This window comes from Triplophysa rosa, unplaced genomic scaffold (assembly GCF_024868665.1).
Source record: "Triplophysa rosa unplaced genomic scaffold, Trosa_1v2 scaffold145_ERROPOS65242, whole genome shotgun sequence".
Taxonomy (NCBI): Eukaryota; Metazoa; Chordata; class Actinopteri; order Cypriniformes; family Nemacheilidae; genus Triplophysa; species Triplophysa rosa.
In genome coordinates this window covers 15,434-37,361 of record NW_026634149.1, presented here as the reverse complement: position 1 = coordinate 37,361, position 21,928 = coordinate 15,434, and the positions used below count along the sequence as shown (strand labels likewise).

Sequence of the window (21,928 nt, the reverse complement as noted above, 5' to 3'; positions counted from 1 at the left end):
GAACTTCATTGTTGAAAAACAGAGTATTATCTGTGCTGTGCAATGAAGTTTTTTTTTTTCAGATCGCTTATCTATTCTAAGAGCCCTTGTAAATATGCACAGTATGGTTGATTATTCATAACACTCGGTGGCGCCCAGTCGTTCTTAATACACGTTCGCCGAGGCTCTGAAATGTCTGTGATATTTGAGCACATTATATAAATCAATCATAATTGTCTTAGCGTGTCTTACTGCTCGTTTATGAACGTATATTTTATCTACTACCATCTAATGAACCAAAGGTAACATCTAAGATACTAAACAAAAGGCAATAAAAACACATTTCTTACATTTTGGTAAGCTCCCCATAAATGCTACATTCAGACTTTTGAGCGTGTATGTTCATTATAGTGCTGCAGACCACGCCTTCTCTTATTATTTGAGCGTCCAATTGAAGTTGAGCAAAAAGTAACAGTTACGTATGAAACCAATCCGATGCGACTAGTTTACGCTGTTGTATCCACTGATTGGGTATTCTGGCTGTCGATCATAGCCCTCGGTACACCTTACACGCTGGACGACTTTTTCTGATTTTTGTAGAGCCGTCTAACCTGCTGGCAGTTAGATATTTAAGATACCGATACGTCTCCGTTTTATAGTCAGTTGTCGTTTATGTAAACGCGAATATAGTGTTTGCTCGTTTATTCTCGCGCTTTGTCAGGACCGAGAGACGCGGAAGGCTGCTGTTGACTTCTAAGCAAACTCTAAAGCTAGCTGTACGTGTATGGATAGTCAAGCCTGCATGCACGTCCATTCAAATACGTGTTAAACGCATATTTTCTGATTGTTTATACTGTATTGCTATATGTCAGGTGCGTATATGAGGCTCTTGCAGAAAACTGTAAATCTGGCCTCGCTGGCAGTGGCAAATGCGATGCTAACTGTCTGATAGCATGTGCAGTGTTGCTAATGTTAATGGATCTTTGTAACGTTACAAGCTCGATCCGGTTGCGGTTCTGGTTTTTCGACTGGCTTGCTTTGTGTTTAAATGAGATCAATATCGTGTTGTTGGAGTGAAACTAGTACACGGCTTTTACATCACTGGTTCTGTTATCAGATCAACGTATGACACTTTAGCTAGAGGCATTTGCTAATAGTGTTAACAGCTGATCCCCGTATTCACAAGTCTATTCATTCAACGAGCATGACGGCAGAGATGACCCTAACGAAATAAAAACGCATGATCAAGTTTTGTCGTATCACGCGGATGGAGGAAATGTTATGGTTGTGTGCTATTAGCTCGCATCAAGTCCGGGATAGGCCACGTCGACTGTGTGTGCGTTAATGTATTTGATCTACTGGCACTGGCGTTGCGTGAATGCAAACAAGGAATACGTGAAATCGCCAACTGTGCGGAAGGAACACAGAGTAAACGTCAAAATTGTAGTTGTCACCAACTTCAGGACATCTCAAGGTTGCCATAAGCCGAACGGTTGAGAACCTCAAGGAGATAATGTGTTTTGTTTAAATACTTGAAGGTAGACAACTTAGTTTGACGGTGACTACGGTACACGTATTTTAACGCTCACGCAAAACCGGTGATCGTAATCTGTGCTTCTCTTCGATTACACAATGATCGGGTTCGGTGCGAATCGACGCGGAGGTCGCCTCCCGTCTTTCATCCTGATCGTGTTATTGGTGATTATCGTCATTGTGTCGTTTAACTACTGGAGCGTGTCCACTAAACACGGGCGGCTGCTGGACGAGCTGGCCGAGATACAGACGCAGGTGAAGCGCACGGACGCGGCGCGCTCCCGCCTGGAGAAGAGAAACTCCGAGCTGATGTTGCAGGTGGACTCGCACCGGAAACAGTTCGAACAGAAAGATGGAGATTACAGCGTGCTGGAGAGCAAATTGCAGGCCAGGGATGCGCTGCTGAAATCCTGTACCGACGAAAAGGTGGGTGAGAAATTGTATATGGCCTATAGGCTAGAAATAAAACATGAGGGGTTCTCAATGTGTTGCTGAATTTTCTAGAACCTTTTTATAGTATTTAAGTTTAATTCTTTTAATAAAAGAAACTATACACCTTACATACTATAAAGAGACATAATAAAGCAATAAGCTTCGCGGAGTTCCTAAAACCCCCTTAGCTGTTATAAAATGCACTGTAACCCACTGCTTCGCGGGGCTTGTTGCTTTTATAAAACGGTTATTCCATATGTATAGCAAGGTTTCATAAAATAAAGTGATATTTAGGCTATATAAGGCACTCAGCCTTTATAAATCGGGGTATTTTATAACGGCTTAGAACTCTGCTCAGCCAATCAGAATCCAGGACCAGAACTGACCGTTTTATAATAGATTGTAGATGTGACTCCAGACACTGTTATGTCTCATATGGAGATCATTCAGGGTTAAACCTTTTTTTTGTTTTGTCTTGGTTCTTGAAGTTAGTCTAAATTATTGGGGTAGTATTATGTATGTCTAAGAACTTTGTCTGACATTTGGAGACGTTTATTGGTAAAAGGTTGCTTGGATAACACAAACAAGTGATAGTTTGTGTAGTATGTGTGGCCGATTCAAATGCATTGGTTTATCAAACTGTTTTTATAAAGAAAGGATTTTATTTTCAAGGAACATTTAGTAGGAAGTACACATTTCATTGACTACACTCAGAAAAAGTATGTTTTCAACTTAATTAACCTTTTTATGTCAACTGGTTCCACATAACTGGATTATTTTTATTTTATTTATTTTTTTTTTTTTTTTTAATTTTATTTTTTTTTTTTTATTTTATTTTATTTTTTTTTAGTTGAATCAGATTAAGAGTCTTGTTTTTGTTTAAAATCATTAACTTAATGAAATTAAATTCTGCTAACATGTATATGTGGCATAAATCTAATATGAAACCCCAATTTTAACGATGAGGTTATTTACTGAAGGCACTCAAGAACATTATTTAATTTTATACATTTTTAAACATTAATCACACAATACTTAATTTGTCTTTACTCTTTAATAAGATATTGAGTTAAGAGAACTCAACAAAAATTCAAATTTAAAAATGTAACCGCCCACTACCTAACCAAAGGCAACGCTTTTCTGAACAATGGTATCCACTAGCTATGTGCACGAATATTCGGAAATTTGAATATTCGATCCACAATAACTATTCGAATATTAAAAATGCTATTCGAATATTCCTATTTTTCATAAGAATAAAACTGCGTCACGACAAGGTTAAGTGACCGTTACAGAAGACCTTAGAGTTGTCACGCATTATTTAATGCTTCTTCACTTCTTCTGTAATGATTTTTTAATGTACAGAAAATATAAAAATCATTTGTATGTGTTCCTAAATCTTTGTTCACTCAGATCGCAAGCTAGTTTAAATAGTTTAAGTTTACACACTGGATGCCCTGATCGCGTTTTATGCTCGGCTCACATCACCATATTAAAATGTTTCAAAACTGGTGAGCCACAGAATTCGTTAACATTTACTTACATTAGGTATAAAAATATCAACGTAATATTAAATGATTAACAACAATAATTAATTTATTACCATTACTTGTTTGCAGCGGTTGTTCTTAGTAAATCCATATTCGTTCGTTAAAAATATATTAAGTAATGCTAATTTCAACAACTTGAAACATGAAAATGTACATTTCACTGCAACAAATGTTAATGAATTTGGCCTTAACATAAGACTGGCACATTTTTCCATACCTAAAAGCAAGAATTTTCCTTCTAGAAGTTCAAATAGGGTCGTCGCCTTCAAGTTACAGCCTGTAAATAAATTTGCACGGATGCTTTTTTTGTTTGTTTTAAAACGCGCTGTAATTCCTTACCTTAGTTGAAATAAATAGGCCTACCTTATTTATTGATGCAAATCCAATGCAAAGCTAAACAAGACAGACACTGACCGTGAACGACAAAGAAAACAATATTTATATAAAGATGACGGTCACGTAATCAGGGAATCAAGCACTATGGCTCCGTCTTTGTTGCGGGGTATTTTTTAGGATCTTAACAGTCGGCATGAGGTATCAAGCCCGTTTACTTTATTTATTATCAACATTATAAACAATAAAGCCAGATATTCTTGTCAGATCTGGGTTTTGTTACCGGGAGTTAGAGAAGAGCAGCGCGTTTTCTCTGCTGTCGGCTTGTTAACCGTCGGCTTGTTGAACAGACTTTCACCAGAGTAAAATAGACCTATATGCTTGTTTTTCTTATCAAGAACATGTAAAATAAAATAAACAAGATAACCATATATCACAGACTGTCAATATACGTTGCGTTTTGTTTGTTTTGTTTTGTCCGTTTTCTTTTTGTATTATACCGTTCCGCGCAGGTTTAAATGCAGTTTTTATGTTTTTTTTCTATTTTTTCAACCTAATAAAACGATATACAGGATATAATATTAATGCATTATGAATATTTAATGATAATTATAAGCTTGATGTGAAATTGTGACTAAATAAAAATGTAACAAATTACGTCATTATTAACTTAATTTAAATAAACCAATATTCAAATATTCGTTTTTTATGAGCTCAAATATTCTAATATGAAATTATTGAAAAATGCCCATCCCTAGTATCCACAAAACTCAAAAATATAACAAACTCTTCAAAACCTTAAAGATAAATTAACATTAAACACTAACAAGTGTTTATTTTTAATGAAAAATGCATAAAAAACACTTAAGAAAATAACTCTCAAAATGCACTCATGTGCAAAACATGCAAGGAAATATAAGTCCTCTGCCCAATCGTAACTATTTTTTGTTAAAACAACTCCTTCATGTTGGCCCAACATGAATGGATTCAGTTATATGACTAAACAAAAATCAAGTTGTGACCAAATTTTTCAAAAGTTGTGTTGATTTAACTTAAGTAAATTGGACAAGCAGCAGAAATCCTTTTTTTGAGTGGTGGGTTGCACCAACAAGGATTTGTCTTAAATCGAGATTAAATCAAGGTTTATTTAATAATTCCGTTGCACCAAACTGTAAACCTTGTTTAAAAATAATCAGGTTTATATTTAAGATATCATTTGATCCAGGTTTTAATTTTGCAGTAAATCTAGATTAACTTTAATTCTGTTGCTCCATTATTTTAAACTCTGATTTATCTCTCAGTTAGGGATTAACTTTAAACTTGCTACTGAGGAGGTTTAAATAAATAAAAAACTCATATCTATAATAAAATGTGCGGGAAAAGGATCAGAAACAGACACATTTGCGTCATGTCATGCTTCAGTGATGTTTATTGTAAATAAAAATGGAAATAAATAAATCACCTCAGCACGAGTGAAGGCACGGTGGTTTGATAAACTGGATGGTCGGCTGTGAAGCATTAAGTTCAAGATGCCCTGCTTTCTTATCCAATACATACAAGCACAACGTCTGTGATTAAATGGAAAAGACCAACATCCAGAGAAGAGTAGTTATTGTAGCGGCACCAGTGACCAAGGACACCTGTATTGTGGGCGCCCTGTCTGAATTGTGGTCTGGTCCGGTCCCGAACAGGCGCACCTCAGCCGGCGGTGCTGCCGCAAACAGCCCCAGAACACGACCGAGGACGACCCCCGGAAACACAATCGCTTACCGGGGCTGTTGACGGCAGAGGTCCACCAGCTCGTGATTCCTGTACTGCGCTCTTCTCTCTTATGTCTTCTCCAGTCGCGAGCTGCAGGATAATGATGCGGCTCAACTGTCATATCCGTACGTTGTCATGACGCTCAAGGCTTGTGAAATGTGTTTATGGATGATCAGACTGATCAACAAATTATCCAGAGAGAGGTTTTAAATAGCAAAATTACGTTTCTTTTACATGCAGGAGCTGTTTATTTCCTTTTTACATGACGGTGAAACACTATTGCTGTTTAGTTACACCGGCAAATCCATCATGGCGGACAAAATTTATAGCATATGACGGTTTAAATACAGGTTAAAGTTTTAATCCACGATTTGTTAATCTCTGTTTAATATTAAGTGGTGCAACGCAATTTGAATTAAAATAAAACTAGGATCAACAAACCCTAGATTTGGTGCAACCCACCCTAGGTTTAATCTTTTAAACGGTCACAGTCTTTTTAAAAAGCAAACAAAAGCATTATTCATAACTCTTTTTGTAATGCAATTTAGTGTTATTAACTGTTCTCTTGTGCCTGCTGTAGTTGTTGTTAAGACATTTTCACCCTCGTATAATGTAGGGCTGTGTATATGGAAGTAAAATAGAGACAAATGTGTTTGAATCTAAAAGACGTGCTGAATAGCACTAACTGAAAAAAAATGCATTGTATTAACAGTGCTTGCATTTTAAGGTTCTGCAATTCAACATGGTTGCATATTTAAGATGTGATTTTTTTCAAATGTAAAAATTTCACACACAGTTTCACCGTTTAAAAATTCAGTAATCAAAATTCACCTTTTAAATTTCGTTAAAAAATTCAACTTGTTTTAAAATACAACCTTTAATATTCGACAGACAAATTTCAGTTCATATTATTTCGGTTCCACAAATTCAGTGGTTCAAATTCGGCTTGAAATTCAAAGTTTCACATCCGGGAATCCCAGGAGAAGCAATAGAGCGCCGATTCCGCCAATGCATGATCTCTACCTGCTGCCTGTCTGCTTCACCAGCAGGTGGTGCAAGTCGCTTCTGATAAAGACCAAAGCAAGAAATGCAGATACTTTTTATATGTTTGCAGCACAGTCCACTCATCTGCTCGATTTTTTTTCTGCTCAACTAAAATTCTCTCTCACTTGCCCATACAAAACATTTACTTGTCCCGGACAAGCGGACAAGCGTTAATGTCGCTTTAAAACACTGAACATGGGCAGTATAAAACCCCTGCTTCATCCGTGCTGTAAATGCGCTGCTGTCACATCCGTGAAAGCACAATAAATGTCATTGTTACTTTTCTCAATAAATAGGGATGCACCGAATGTTCGGCCACCGAAAATGTTCGGCTGAATATAGCAAAAAAACGCAAGTTCAGTGTTCGGCCGAATTTGTGAAGTGGCCGAGAGCTTTATTACTGCCGCAAACATTTTGGCTGTGCTTGTGTGTGGAGCAAAGAGTCTTTACTTAAGATGGAAGCGTATGGGATTCCTTTTGTGCCAATAAGAATGAACGCAAACTTTTAAAAAACGAACAAAAATATACAATGAGAAAGAAAATAAACACTTTGATAATGAAAACAATAAACTCAATTGCAAGGAAGTGACATGATTTTCAAATAAACTGCTATTTTTCTTAACAATTTTCTAAGTTTTGTTTTTGCAAATAATAGTTTTGATTCAAAAGGAATCCCATAGAAGCGGGCTGTCTGACAGTAGCCCCGCCGCTCGCGACATCCTTTGACATCATACAGTGGCCGCGTGCACACAGTTCCCTGTACTAAACAACTTGTCAAAGTATGTTCTGTGCATCCACGAGTGCACCTTCTAGAACAGTCAGCTTTTGTGGGCGGAGTTTGGAGGAGAGACGTGAACTGAAATGGTTGTCAGTCAGCATCAGTCAGAATTGCTTGCATTGGATGTTTTTTTTCTCAAATCATTTTGCAATGTAGCCTATAATAATCCAACAGTTTTAGTTTATTCGTATTTTTATCTTATAGGCCTAATGTTGAATGACAGTTTTTAATGAACCTTTTTGTTGTAGGGGTACAGAGTAACTTGCATTACATTCTTTTAGCAGTCAGTTATAGGCCTAATTAATATAGGCTATTCACAGGCTCAATTTTTTGTTTGAATTTACTTTGTTTTGCTCAATTTTATATTAAGTTGTATTGTATTTTATTGAAATTGCAGTTTGTGCAATAGTGAAACAAATGGCTTAATAAATAGAAGAAATGCAAAAAAGCATGTTCGGTGTTCGGTATTATTCGGCCTTCGGCCATGTGTTTCACATCATGTTTGGCTTCGGCCAAGAATTTTCATTTCGGTGCATCCCTATTAATCAACTTTTTGTCTAATGCACTGCAGTAGCCAAGTGACTTGTGTCATGACTTGCGAAGCCTACAAACAGTATTATTTTATATAACTCATTACTCGATTACTTATTTTGAAAACCAGAGCATACCCACACATCAGCTCTGAGAGCTCCAAGCGTTCTTATATTTTTCTCCATGCTCGCTTCCACTTACTTTTGGCCGTATGTATATGACAAGATTTAAAAAAAATTATCGATAGTAGAGGTATCACTATCGATAGACTATTGAAAAAAAAAATATTGCGATAGTTACATGTATCGATATTTTTGCACAGCCCTAGTATAATGTGTAAAGTCAGCAGGTTGAGGTGGCTAACTGTGGTTGTGGTATTGAAAACCTACAAAAGTCAGTATTTTTGTCTAGTCAAACTGGTATATATACAGTATCTCACAGACGTGAGTACACGCCTCACATTTTTGTAAATATTTTATTATATCTTTTCTAGAGATGCACCGATTGCAATTTTCTTTGCCGATTTCCGATTTTATTACAAGTGAAACCTGCCAATTCCGATTTTCTATCCACAAACTATAATTGACAGTATACTGTATATAAAACCATATTAACTTTTCTTCAATACACATTTTTTTATTTTCATTGAATAAATGATTGAACATTATAATTTCCCCAAATTTCCCTAAATGCAGTTCTCCAAGCTGCATTAAATTACAGAATCTTCTCTTTCCCAAACAACTCTTAAATTGAATAACTCTGTGACTGAAAACAAGTACAAATAATAAAATATAACTAAACATGTCACTTAATTTACCTTTTTCATTTTTGTACTCATCTCACAAAAGTCTTAAGATAACAATAAAATACTTCAACTGTATTCTCGTCTGTTTCCGTTTATAAAACTAACAGTGCTTTATTTCATTTTTTCTGAAATGTAAAATAAATTGTCTTTATCTTGTGTCTGTAGTATTAAAAGAAGTGGGTTTTAACTTCAATAAAAAAGTTAAAAATCTTATGAGTGAATTCTCCTCTAAACATGTTATATAAAAGTGAGCCACTCACTTTTATATAAATTCTCCATATTTTTTGGACTATAATTTTTTTCTCTGTGTGTTTTTTTTTTTAGAATAAACTCCAAATTGATGTCAGTGCCCAGATGTCAGAGATTCACAGGCTCAAGGGTAAGATGTTCACTAGAGGGTACTGTTTCCCACTGTCAACACATGATTATGCAATCTACACATGGAGTACAGCACTATCTTTGCTATAATGTGTTAGTGACCATCAGTGTTGGGGAAAGTTACTTTTAAAGTAATTAGTTACAATATCGAGTTACTCTATAAAAAAGTAACTAAATACGTTACTTGGGTACTAATTGTGGAAAGTTTGCATTACTTTTGCATTACTTTTTCTCACCTAACTGATGCTCATGCTTTTCCAGACTTTACTGTTCTTTAGTGTTTAACACTGTAATGCATTTAACAATCCTATATAGCCTATAACATACCTTTATTTTCTTTAAAAAACACATTCCAAATATTTCCTGACCAGTAGTCCTCCACCTCATCAGAGCTCTGCCTACTGTTGACACTGCTAACTTCGGTGTCACACTCCATATTTATTGTGTTTTGACAGCGCAGCTAGTTGCACAAGATGGCGCCGGTGAGCTTTTGGGATGGCAGAGTCGTTTCCAGTCGTATAACACTGTGGGAAAAGGAGAATTTTTGGCCGGCAAATATGGGTGTTTTTTTTAGATTTAAAAAAGTAATATATAAGCGATATGACAGATCCTCTTTGCATTGCTGAGCACTTCGTTGAGCCAAAACAACTCGATAGTGTTATACGAAATTATGATTAATCTAACATATAATATATTACTAATATTATATAATATTATTTTGAGGGGAAAATGACATCATATCATATTATTTTGTATATATGCTGGTATTTGGTGAGGAGACTAACAGATGACCGTTGTTTCCTCTCTTTCTCCCGTGCTCCGCCCACTCCCCAACCCTTCTTCTAACAGTGACCATGGCTATTTAAATCTGCAGATCTGTCTGTGCGTGCAGCGCCACAAACAGTCGAACACAGCTTATGTTTACATTCACGAGGCATGAGACCATTGATTGCTGTTGCGTGTCATGACTTGCGCTAATTTCGCGATCTGAAAGTTGTCTGTTGAGCATGACCGGCATTTGCAGGCATTTTTTCCATGGTGGCGAGTGCGGCCACAATATAGCTCCGCATCTGAGCTCTGGCCTCCCATCGCTGTGTCAACAGTTGCCAGATTTGCGTAACAAAAACGAAGCCGGAAGACTGCAGCACTGCAGACATGGCAACACTGCCTATGTCTGACTAGCGACTATTTCTGCGCAAGCAGATCATGTCTACACTACTTTTAATTCAGAATTTCACTTCTGCAGTTAATTTTTTTTTCATATAAATCAATGATTAGACTGAAAAGTAACTGGAGTTACTTGAAAAACAAAGTAACTTGAGTATTGATATGTAAATTTATAAAGTAACTGCGTTACATTACTCATTACTTTAAAAAGTACTCTTATTACGTAATGCACGTTACTTTTAACGCGTTACCCCCAACACTGGTGACCATAAATGATCTTGTTGTTGCTTCCTCAGTCCCAGTCATAACATAATTTCCTATCAGATGACAAAAATGACATTGACGGCTAATCTCATGGGACACTTTGGTATGGATTCTAAAAGTGTGCGTGTGTACATTTACAGAGCAGGTGAAGGAGTTAAGACAGGAAGTCATCCGACAGGAAGACCAGTTGAGGGAGGTGCGCAAAAACAGCACTAATCTGGAGAAGAAACTGGAATATGAGAGGTGATTGCAAACACACTCACAGCTGAAAGAAGTGCTTTGTATACACTTCCACAGATGCAGTTAAATGCTTTACCGAAGCATTACATAAAACCATGTCCGTCTGGCTGATCTGCGCTTGTGTTTTGTAGCTTACAGTGTGGTCGTCAGATAGCTGAGCTGAAATCGGAGTATGACGAGAGCAAGAAAAGAGTGGAGGAGGAGGCAGCAAAACTCAGACAGGTGCTTTGATGTGTATGAGTCACTGTAAACTCTCTTGCGTGGCTGTATTCACACACTCTTAAACGTTCTTTCTTGTCTTGCTCGGTGCAGAGTTTGTTAGAAAATCATAAAGCAGAGGCAGGGGGTCGGCAGGTGGATTTAGAACTCGACTCCAACAAAAGAAAAGAAAATGAGGATGGTGCAGAACACCACACAGAGGCTGTGCAGCAACACGATGGCCAGGCTCTTAAAGGTAGCAGGGGAAAATATGTTAAACATTTGGGTTGTCAAAAAATACTTGATGGTTGTGATTTTTCAATGTTTTTCCCCTCTGTCACAAGATGAGATGGTTAAACCTGGTAGTGATGCGGGCATGCCTGGCATTGAGGACAGTGAAGTAGGCAAGATAGACGATGCACAGTTTGGTGAGTAACAGGATGTACAACTGTAGCATATTTCATTAAAAACTCCTCTAAATGTTCAAGTTACTGACAAAATAAGCTGATGGATTCTTTAAATAATAGTAATATGATGCTACCTGGTAATTGAATTAAATGCACATTTCACTGCTTCTCCAGCACTAAAGAAGCCAGCCATCACACAGAAACATATGGAGCCCGCAGAGGCTGCGGCATTGCTGAAGGAGGAGAGGGCAGGGCTTGGAGCTGGTGCTCTACCAGTGGATGATTTGGCCCGAGGGCAACCGTTGGATCGACCGGACATGCCCCATGATGAAAGTCTGCGTTTGGGGAACCATGAGGGCCCCGTCCAGCAGCAGGTTCCGAAGCCAGTGGCTGACAAACCCATGCTGTTTGATGAAGACAATAAGGTAGCCATTAAGGCAGATGAGTTTGGGGAGCAGCGCAGACAACTGGGAGGTGAGAGGTCATGTTTTCTTTGTACAGTATCAACATTACCACAGATAAAAATTCAGTACCTGAACATACACGTTACAATTATTCTTAATATCAGTTTATTCTTCATGTTTTTTGCTTCACTTTGCGTCACAGTTTTCCACATTTAAATTAAGTCAAACCACTTAATGTAAACACATGCTGTACAATCACTGTTAGTCAAGAAAAAAGCTAAATAACACCATTGTCATAAGGAAAGCAGGGTCACAAATGCAGTTTCATGGCCTGTATAACGTTGGGCAGTACGTTTTCCTTAGTTCACCTGCCATTGATGACTGTGGCAAAAAGCTTTTATGTAGTTAATTGTGCCATATTTCTTTTTTACATTCTCACTCTTTTCTTCCTGTTTCATTAGCTCCTGAAGTTTTGAAGGCAGAGGGAGTTGGACTTCCTCCAAACCCTGCTCAAGTCCTGCCCAAACCCATTGATCCTCACAATGGCAGGGATCCTGTGCCTGCTGAACTTCCACGCCACCGTCAGAGTGAGTATTAAATAGTACTAGGGTGGGGATGAGCACAGTTTCTGAGTTCAACAATGAACCAAGTCAAGGATTCAGCTATAGCAGGGCTGTATGCTAACTTTTTTTGCACATAGCACCGATGCTACAGAGGTGTAAAGTTTTGTAGCACAGGACAAATAGTTGTAGCACAAGTATAAAAATTGCGGTTCGTCGCTTAAGGACATTAATGTTGCATACAGATGGAAAAATTAGGGCCATGTAATTTTTAGTTTTTCCCAAATTCAATAATATATATATTTTTCCATAAAGAAACTGTAGTATACTATAGTAATTATAATATAGTAATTATTTCACTATAGTAAAATTCTTGGGTACTATAATATTTACTATAGTAAGGTTACAAAATACTAAATACTAAAGTATATAGTGTTTATTACAGTTTATAAATTTACTAAAATTAAATTATTTTTTTCATCTGGTTCAAACGGGTCGTCGCGAAGACGCTTCAGTGTGTATTTGAGGCAGCTTCACTCAAACAGTCGGTGCATTCCAAACGGGATACATAGCCCTCCGAAGGGGACGCCGCACAAAACATCGCTCCAGATAAAGAGAAAATTACGTTGTTTTTGTTCCTCCTTTTTCCAAGTGAATTTGAAACAGACACATTAAGAGATACAATTGCATGTTTCCCTCTAGAGTTTACACATTAAGAGCTTTACTCTTCGAAGGGAGTAGGGCATAGGAATGATCACTTCTGAATGGAACGCAGGGAGTGAAACGTTCGTGAAATAAACAACTCTGTGGATGAAGTTCGTGTGTTCATGTCCTCGTATAGTAAGACAAACAAATCCACGATTGTCACGCTTGTAACATGTTAAAGTGTGCAGCTCATGCACTCATAGACATGCAGAACAAGCAGAGGACATATTTAAATAGTAGAATTCTTCCATGTTTTCCCACATCGCGCAGATCATAGGGCTCTAGATAAATGGACTTAATGCAGCCGGGAAAACAAGTTTTAATCGCAAAAACTAAATATAAAACAAAAATAAATAGTGGTGCGCCATTAGTTAACCTCACACACGACAAACGCACTTCACACAAACAGGCGGCTCTGTCTAATGCTCGTTCAAATCTTTATCGTACGCGTGTGTTGTGATGAATCGGCCTTCCAACGCAGACAGAAATTTCGCAGACAAGGGTTCCAGATGCCATGAGTTTAAACTTTATGTGCTCGAGCCAACAAAGTGAGATATTCAGAGTTCGTCTGAAGTGATCTAACAAATTCACATCTGACTCCATGCTTTATACAGAAATCTCATGTTGTTTTTCACAGTGTCCGCCAATCAGGTTTCACATGATATCATCTTTTTGTTAGCCCGTCCCCTTTATATATTTATATATAAAGCTTATATATTTGTTTGCCACTATTATATTTCAATCGGGCCCACCTGGCCCATCTATCTTGCTCGCCAGTTATCTTTCCGGCCTACTGTTTTAGAATTTAATCGTGGCAAGCGCCTCCCAGGATTTAAAAAAGAAAAACACAGATATCATGTGCCCTTCAAACTACACTTTTCCCGGACATGTTTCCTGGGCTTATCGGACGATACATGATTTACGGTATCACTGTTTTACTCTGGCACATGGTTTAGTGTAATAATGAGCACATGGTTTAGCGTAATAATGAGCAACCCAGTGTCTGTGACTTTGTGCGATATATTAGACATGTCTACAAAAGTATGTGTGGTGTACGTGCAGTTCCTGTCTTGGTGTGATAAAATATTTAGTGTGCGTGCAGGTGTTCAAGTGCTCAAACTCATACATGAGGCCCTTAGCCCATATTATATCAGAAAAATACATGAGACCTATAACTAACTAAATGTATCATTCTATATTAGAAAATCCAATACTATATTAGAAAAACCACCATATGTGCGACACTATTAAATTTATTCTTAGCACAGACCGATTTTTTTTCGTAGCAAAACAGCCCTTGTACAGCCCTTTATAGTGATATTTTCAGATATTGTGAACCTCATGTGAACAGTCATTTGATGGTCTCTCACATCTCAGCTGAACTCTTCCGCTGTTTTGGGGTGAACTGTTCTTTTAAGACTATCACTAGGCCACAATGCCGCAATTAAATTTAGGCAGTTTGTGATATATAAAACACAAGCAGAGTGGGCTTTGTGTGAAACCGAGATTGCAAAATTATTATTATTTGTCAGTAAGTTGGCTTAAATTGAAGCATTGATGTGTGTGAGTGTGTTGTGCTGATAAGTGTGCTGCCTGATTTTGCTCTCTCTGACTATAATTCCAACACTCTGCCACATTCCCCATCCCATCCAGCCCTCTTTTCTTTGTAAAGTCCTCCACCACCAACTAGCTCCATTCCTCACATGTCCTTTGGGATTCCCTTGAGCCCAAGTTATGGCCGTATACATTTTATTGTCATTTTAAACTCATTTGGTATGTACTAGCATTTTTCTTTAACTTTTCTTTACTCCCACTGTGAATGTTTCTGATCTGGCTGTTTGTTTTGTTCATGCTTTTTCTGACCCTTTTTCTTATTACTCTTTCTTGCCGTCTTTCCTTCCTTTCTGATGGGGCCCTTCTCTGCCTCTGCAGGCCGTTTCTTTGATGAAAATGAGTCCCCTGTAGATCCGCAACACGGCAATAAGCTGGCGGACTACAATGGGGACGATGGCAACGTGGGTGAGTATGAGGCGGACAAGCAGGCTGAGCTGGCCTACAATGAGGAAGAGGATGGTGATGGTGGGGAGGAAGACGTCCAAGGTGAGCCAGGGGCATTGCGACTGCTTTGCTATTCCGTCTCCTGTCACCCTCCCCTGTCCTGTTGCTGTGCTGCTTATGTTAAGCCACCAGTTCAGTCATTATGGGCTCACACCAAGTACTGAGTAACTATCAATCCCAATGCTTGTAAGGCAACAATGTCTGTAGCCTTTTTGTTATCAATCGTAGGTCGGTTCGCTGAGAGCATGTAAAGGAAGAGAGTGTGATATCTAACGCTTTTGAGCCATGTTGTTGAGACTGAACTTCCTCCCAGCATGCCTCATTTGGCTCTCTTGTGTGTGCACTTTACTCTCCAGACTTAATCACTGTCTTTACTAATCAATGTGCTTGTGTTTTGGATGCATGTAAAAATCCATCTTTTGAATGCCATTTGTTTCACACTGATGTTCTAATAAGATGCAAATTTGTCCAGTGAACACAACTCATAGAGAACCATTGTCTGGTCATCTTGTTCATATTCCCAAGCTCCCTTTGCCACTTAACTCATGTGTGATGATGGTTAACCAATTTTCTCAGGTTACATGCACACTGCAAAGTTTTGGAAGTGACAAATGCATTTAAATGCAGAAGTCGCATAAATTATTCTTCTATGTACAAAATACAGGAGTCCTACTCAGAATTGTTTGGTTTACAATGATAAACAAAGCAATACTTTGGCATCCTGTGCATGTAAAAAAGTAACTTGAGTATCATGAGTAGGATGCTTGGTGTTGTTAATAAGTATTAACAACCGAGTGAACAAATATCTCCAAAGGTAAGTAGTTAGCATTCCTGTTCAATCACTGTACACTTTCTCAGACATCATGTTTGAATTGCCCCTACAATGTAGGGCTGACAGGAGTTGGATAGAGATGGTATCAAAATTAGCAAAGTGTGTCGAGACGTGCTCTGTACCTCAGTCCCAAAAGAGAGAAGTGTCACATTAAAATTTGATTGTGAAGTGCTACACCCATAGAGGTGTGGCCACCATATTTCATTGCAGTGTGTACGTGGCCTCTCACTCCTTTTAGTTGAAATAATGCTCACTAGGGCTGCTCGATTATGACTAAAAACATAATCACGATTATTTTGGCCAATATTGAGATCCCGATTATTTAACACGATTACTCATTAATTTTTAAAACAACATAGAAAATAAATAACTTTGCTTTTAAACTGTGAATTCAATTGAAAAATAAATGTAAAGAAATAATAGCACAGCTGAACCACTGTAAAAGAAGGGGGGGGATGCGCTGTGGATTTATACCACGAGAAAAGAGAGGATCCTTGCAAAATGGAATGTGGCACAATAATCGTTTTACCTCGATTATTTTGTTTTTGTAATTGTTGAAGCCAAAATTGACGATTACAATTAATTTTCAATTAATTGCACAGCCCTAATGCTCACCTAGTTGACGTTAGTTAGTAGTCATTGTCGTGAAACTTGTTGTTCTCTAATTTTTCATACTTGTATGTTTTAGATGATGAAGACCGGGAGGCTCCAGGTGAAAGGGCTGTGGATTATGGAAAACGACATCAAGCAATTGACATGCTGTAGTATCATCCCAAAATATCTGAAATTGAGCTTTGGACGTACCTGAAAATGAAGTAGCAAAGAGAGGGAAAAACTCTCAGATTTCAGCTGTGATTTTAGTGTAATGTATGATGGGAGATATTCAAACTATTTCATTGACTTCAGAGAAGGAGAGTCATGCAGCAGTTACGGATGTGAAATTGATCGTCGCTGCTGAGACTTTTATTCAACTTAACTGCGAATGTTTGCTTACACAGGATTTTGTTTTTTCCCCAGCTGTAGCACTGATCTAACAGATTTGGAAATGGGAAAAAATATATGTACAAATGTTTTTTATTTTCTTTTTTCTGTATTAAAACCCCTTGGACTAGAGGATTTTACTGTGAATAGACAGACAACGTGGAAGTAATGTTTAATTCACAAAGTGGAACATACTGATGCTACAACTATCGAAAAGGACCTACGGTACACAAGATTTCCTCCCCAAGAACTGCATAAAAACAACTTTGTCTGGATATTAGACAAGACTTCTGTGATTGCTGGAGCCATTTTTTACTGGTTCTGGATCTTAAGGAGAACTCATGTCAACACCATCTTGTAAGGACATTATTGCATGCAAAAGACAGCCTTTGTAAATCAACCTGTAGAACAAAAAAGCAATACGTTGTGCCACAGACTAAATCATGACAGCTGTCAGCCTGCTTCCTTTCTTACTGGTAGCCCTAGATGTACAGTAGGCCTACATAACGGAGGAGTCCACGTGGCAAGTGATGCTGTAGAATTCCTAAACTCTCAAATGGAAATAATGATCATAGACCTAACTTTGTTTTTTCATAATCAAGTGGAATTTGATAGGGTTTGCATACTGAATGTACTCTTATAGCTTGTGATTGTTTTGAGATCGGTCACATGGGTGTTTGGGCTCTTTAACTCACAAAGCTGCAGTGCAATCCAAGGATAACGTTTAACAAAATGCTTTATATTTCCAATAAAAACTGGTTCTGTTTTGGAAAGTAACATTTTCATCACTGTGATATGACATACAGAAAGTAGTGTTGAGAAGAGCACGGTTCAGAAATCATACATTTTACCAAGCTGCTTTAGAAACAACTGACTAAATTAAAACCAATAAATGATTTGTTTTATGTATACAGATACCGTCTGTTTCCATTCGGTGTTGCACTTAAATCAACAATTACGTTTTGTTTACCTGTGATTGTACACAGAAATGTTTTTCTTTCTTTGGACGTGTCATTTGAATTGCGCGGACTGAAATTTACTTCATTCTACAAAGTAACGTTAAATACTTTCGTGGGTATAACCATGACGACCAGAACGTGCTTGCGTATCCCTTTACTACTCTACTCATCTCGTATCCCGGGCACTCGTGCTATTTCTTACTGCTCTGTTGGTAGTATGCATAAGTCAATCTGATGCTGCTAGCATAAAAAAAACATTTGCGACCGTTTGTTTTCTTCAATTGTAAAGCACTCGTGTATGATGCATGAAAACTCAAAAGAGCAGCCTTCCGGTGTACTAAATGAACACTAAAAGCTGAACCTCTCCCACCGCGATGCCTAAATATTGTTTTTGTATTCGAAACAGAAAGGGGGTGTGGGACGCGCAGGACGCATGCTCGCTCCTCTCCGCATCCGGGTACCTGCCGTTTACTGTGTGGGTACGGAGGCGGGAAATGGCGTCCAGAGGTGCGGGAAGGACAGAGGTGAACCTCGTCTGAAGAGGCAAGCGAACAAGAGCGAGAGTCAGACCACGGCGGTGGTTAAAACAGACCGTTATCCAAAAACGCGACCCGGAGCTTCGTCTAGTAAGTAATTTCATCAGAATGTCCGGCATGTGGGAGATTATCCCCACTGTAACTGGCCGTCCGTACGCTTCGGTCCGTAATGTTTCCCTTGTGGTTCGGTAGCACCGTACACGCGCGGATACACGGTCTGTAAACGAACCATTCCCGCGCTTTCTTTTTCCACAGGCTGTCAGTTGTTTTGAGTGACGCGAGCGGCTGCTGCTTATATTGACAGGACGTGAGAAGCAGCTTTGCTAAGAATGCTTGAATTTCTCTAGCTAGCGCAATGTTAACAGTTTCTGGTGCTGCTCGGGTCCATCATCATATTTCTGTTCTGGACAGAGTACAGATGTGTATCAAAGTGGTTTCTCATGGAGTCATGTTTCATTGAAATAAACTTTTAAGGTCTAACGTTAACTAAACTGCTAAAATCATTAGTAAGTTAGTCGTTTTAGACTTACAGAACATCTTTAACGCATGTTTCCCGCCCACTAACGTTACATCATTTCAGTAGTAAAGTGTCTGACGATTAGTGTAGCGCTTGAAATGTACCGTTTTATCACAAACGGTGACAGTTGACTGTCATTTGTCTTACATGTCAGGACAGTTGTCTAGCTGTTATGGGACAGGTTGCCAGCTATGTGCAGTGGTGTCAGTGAATCCTTGTAGTCTTTTTTGACATGTGTTGCTAATGTATTCTATGTAATATCCAGCTATTACACGCGTGCTTTGTAATGTTTGTAAAGTCCTAAATTCAGATACATAATGATGGTAATGGTGCATATGGCAAAGTTGTGCTTTGTGTCAGTTGCTGACATGGCATGTTTCTCCTTCTTAACAAATATATTTGCTGTAAGAGCATGTAGGCTGGCTACTTATGTTAAGTAAGGTGGAAAAGGTCAAAGGGGTCACATGAATAGTTTTATATTAAAGTCGTTTTTGTATTTAAATGTTATATTTTCTCAGGATGTTTAATGTCATGCTGAGGATTAATCTGGGAATTTAGGTGCATTGTTAAATATTACTGTTATTACATCTGTTGAATCCTGGCTGCTATGCATTTTCTTGTGTAAGGAAGGTATTAGGTCCTCACTATTGTGAGGTAGCTGTCTTGGCATGGTATGTGCTTGTTTGAGGCAATGGATGAGTCACCATTTTTGATGGTTAAAGTGGCCGTAACTCAGACAGTTTCTGCATATCTCATGTTAATCTTGAGTACTTACAGAATAGTATCGTACCCTTCAAATATCCTTAGAGTCTTTAGTTTGATCACATTTATAAAAGACAGATATAGCTGTATGATTATTTCTGAACACATACGACGCCTGCGGGGGGAGGTCGAAACTTAAGCACGTGCTCACCCATTGCCAACAAAACACAGACATATGACTCAAGCCGGAAGTATGGTCTGTCCGTCCGCATGATGCAATTTTCGTCATCAGAAGGGTACGCGGTCGTCCGCGTGCAGCCCATTTTATGAGACCGTGCAGACGTGCTGCGTACAACAGCGCATGCGCGAAAAAAGTGCCCTAGTCCACTAGGGGTCAATACACACACAGAAAGTGTGCAGTGTGTCGTTGTTGCAGAAGAATGATACAAAACCATCACGCTGAAACCAAGAACAGTAAGCTTAGAAGCATATCCTTCTCCATACTGTTTGGTTGTTGTTCTTGTTGTCTTGCTGTTTGCTCGGATTGTTTGCAATGGTGAAAACACTTCCTCAATCATTTATTTGCAGTGGGTCTGTAAATGACGCGACTCAGCGCTGCCCTCTGACGGTCTGGTAGAGCACACATACTCATTTGTATTGTGCATGTGTTGAACTCGGACGTCCACGCTAAATCCGTGATGAGTATGCGCAGGAAGCTGTGCGGACGTGTTTGTGCGTGAGACGGACACGGACGCGGAATGTCAAGTATACCCGCGGCTTCAGTTTCACTTACCGCGTGCGGTTCATGTTTGGACCGCTCCATATCAGTTTCAAACGATCTCCAAATCCAGCGTTATATCCACAGTTTATATAACATCCATCACTGAAATGCCGTGAACAAACAAACACACCTCAACTTCTCTCACTATCGCAAGAGTAACGAGCTGCAGGCCCACAGCGCAGCCAATCTTGATGGTAAGCTGGTCTTCCTATCGCTCGTCGGTTGACGCGTGGACGGACTATTTCTTTCGCCTTGCCGTGGGCGTGCTTTTCTGGGAGAATTGGCCAATAAGGGACTAAGAAAAGTTATGTAACGGTTTTTAATGTTCGAAAAAAACTTTCCGAAACCTATACGAACATGAGTGTATCGAGCACAGAAATACTACATAATACGTCCAACTCGTTTTTTGACAAGTTGACCATGTCAAGCATGAGAAGACGGCACGTTTAACATTGTAAAGAAGTCAGAATGCATGAAACACCATTGCACATCCCCTTTACCAGCTCTACCCTTGTCTCCTTGTCTTCCCTACTGTTTCTGTTACTGTCACTCAGTCTCTCATCATTTTTTTCCTCTCCTGTGTTTTGCATGCTTCCATGCTTGCAGTATCTCTTTGTCTTTCACAGGCTAACACCTGCACACTGCTGCCGTACCGTTGCAGAAGGGAGCTCAGTCTCCCTGCTTTCCCCCCAATGTTTTATATATAGCTATATGTTTTTATGTTTAGTGGATTGTGCATACTTAGTCAATATCCATGTTTAAATGCATCAATGCATCACGATGCATCAAGCTGGTAAATTGTCTGAAATTAAAATGGTGTTGGAAAGCTGGTGCTTTTCTCGTGCACTCAATCAATATTAAAAGCTTTTCCAGTAGGGATGGGCATTTTTGATCATATCATATTTCATTTCGAGTACTGGACAGGTTTGAAAAACTAGTACTCGATTAATTGGGGGTGGGACATGTCCCTCATTGTGACGACAAAAGGATTTTAATTACAACACATAACAAATTTATGTTGATAAAACTACGACAAGATTGAGTAAATAATTAAATCAACACTGTTAGATTATTTAAAAATTCACTGTCAATGTTTTTGAAAATACAGTAAACATTTAAAAGAAATATCAGCGTGAGGTGAAGCGTCATCTCTGCCCTGTCACATTTCTGTCTGTCTGTCTGGATTTTTACACTGGATTTGTAACATCTGAATACTTTTTTATTTGAAACAGACAAACATGAAGGGTGACCAATAGTTATGATTTATAAAAAAATGGAGTAGCAAGGTTTTATGTAAATTTTTGGGCATATCTCGGATCTAAAATATGGGAACCCCTGCATTAACATGAAACCAACAATGAGCAATACAGTTGTCAGCATTTATTAATCTTGTTTATTGTTAGTTAATGCCAAATACAATTGTTCATGCATGTATGGAGGACTAAACCTGCAAAAATTATAAATAAATAAATGTATAAATAAATAAATATATA

The 21,928-nt window shown here is 38.5% G+C and overlaps 1 protein-coding gene across 3 annotated transcripts; it reads left to right on the top strand.

Moving 5' to 3' along the window:
- Positions 1–513: 513 nt before the first annotated feature.
- golm2 (golgi membrane protein 2) lies at positions 514–17,849 on the top strand. Of its 3 annotated transcripts, XM_057326920.1 has the most exons (10): positions 515–1,938; positions 9,071–9,125; positions 10,696–10,798; positions 10,927–11,017; positions 11,108–11,249; positions 11,338–11,421; positions 11,575–11,874; positions 12,266–12,391; positions 15,002–15,169; positions 16,648–17,849. In XM_057326920.1, the coding sequence occupies exons 1-10, from the start codon at positions 1,612–1,614 to the stop codon at positions 16,722–16,724; spliced, it is 1,473 nt and encodes a 490-aa protein (XP_057182903.1). In that variant the 5' UTR covers positions 515–1,611; the 3' UTR covers positions 16,725–17,849. The 3 variants fall into 3 exon arrangements, with proteins under 3 accessions (XP_057182902.1, XP_057182903.1, XP_057182904.1); XM_057326919.1 differs by lacking the exon at positions 16,648–17,849 and having other exon boundaries at positions 514–1,938; positions 15,002–16,641; XM_057326921.1 differs by lacking the exon at positions 15,002–15,169.
- Positions 17,850–21,928: the final 4,079 nt, after the last annotated feature.

Bases quoted from the DNA above. Each gene is read 5' to 3' on its own strand.
- golm2 (XM_057326919.1), top strand. From the start codon at position 1,612: ATGATCGGGTTCGGTGCGAATCGACGCGGAGGTCGCCTCCCGTCTTTC. The intron at 11,018-11,107 runs GTGCTTTGATGT...TGCTCGGTGCAG, and splicing joins AGGCAGCAAAACTCAGACAG to AGTTTGTTAGAAAATCATAA. The intron at 11,250-11,337 runs GTAGCAGGGGAA...CTCTGTCACAAG, and splicing joins CGATGGCCAGGCTCTTAAAG to ATGAGATGGTTAAACCTGGT.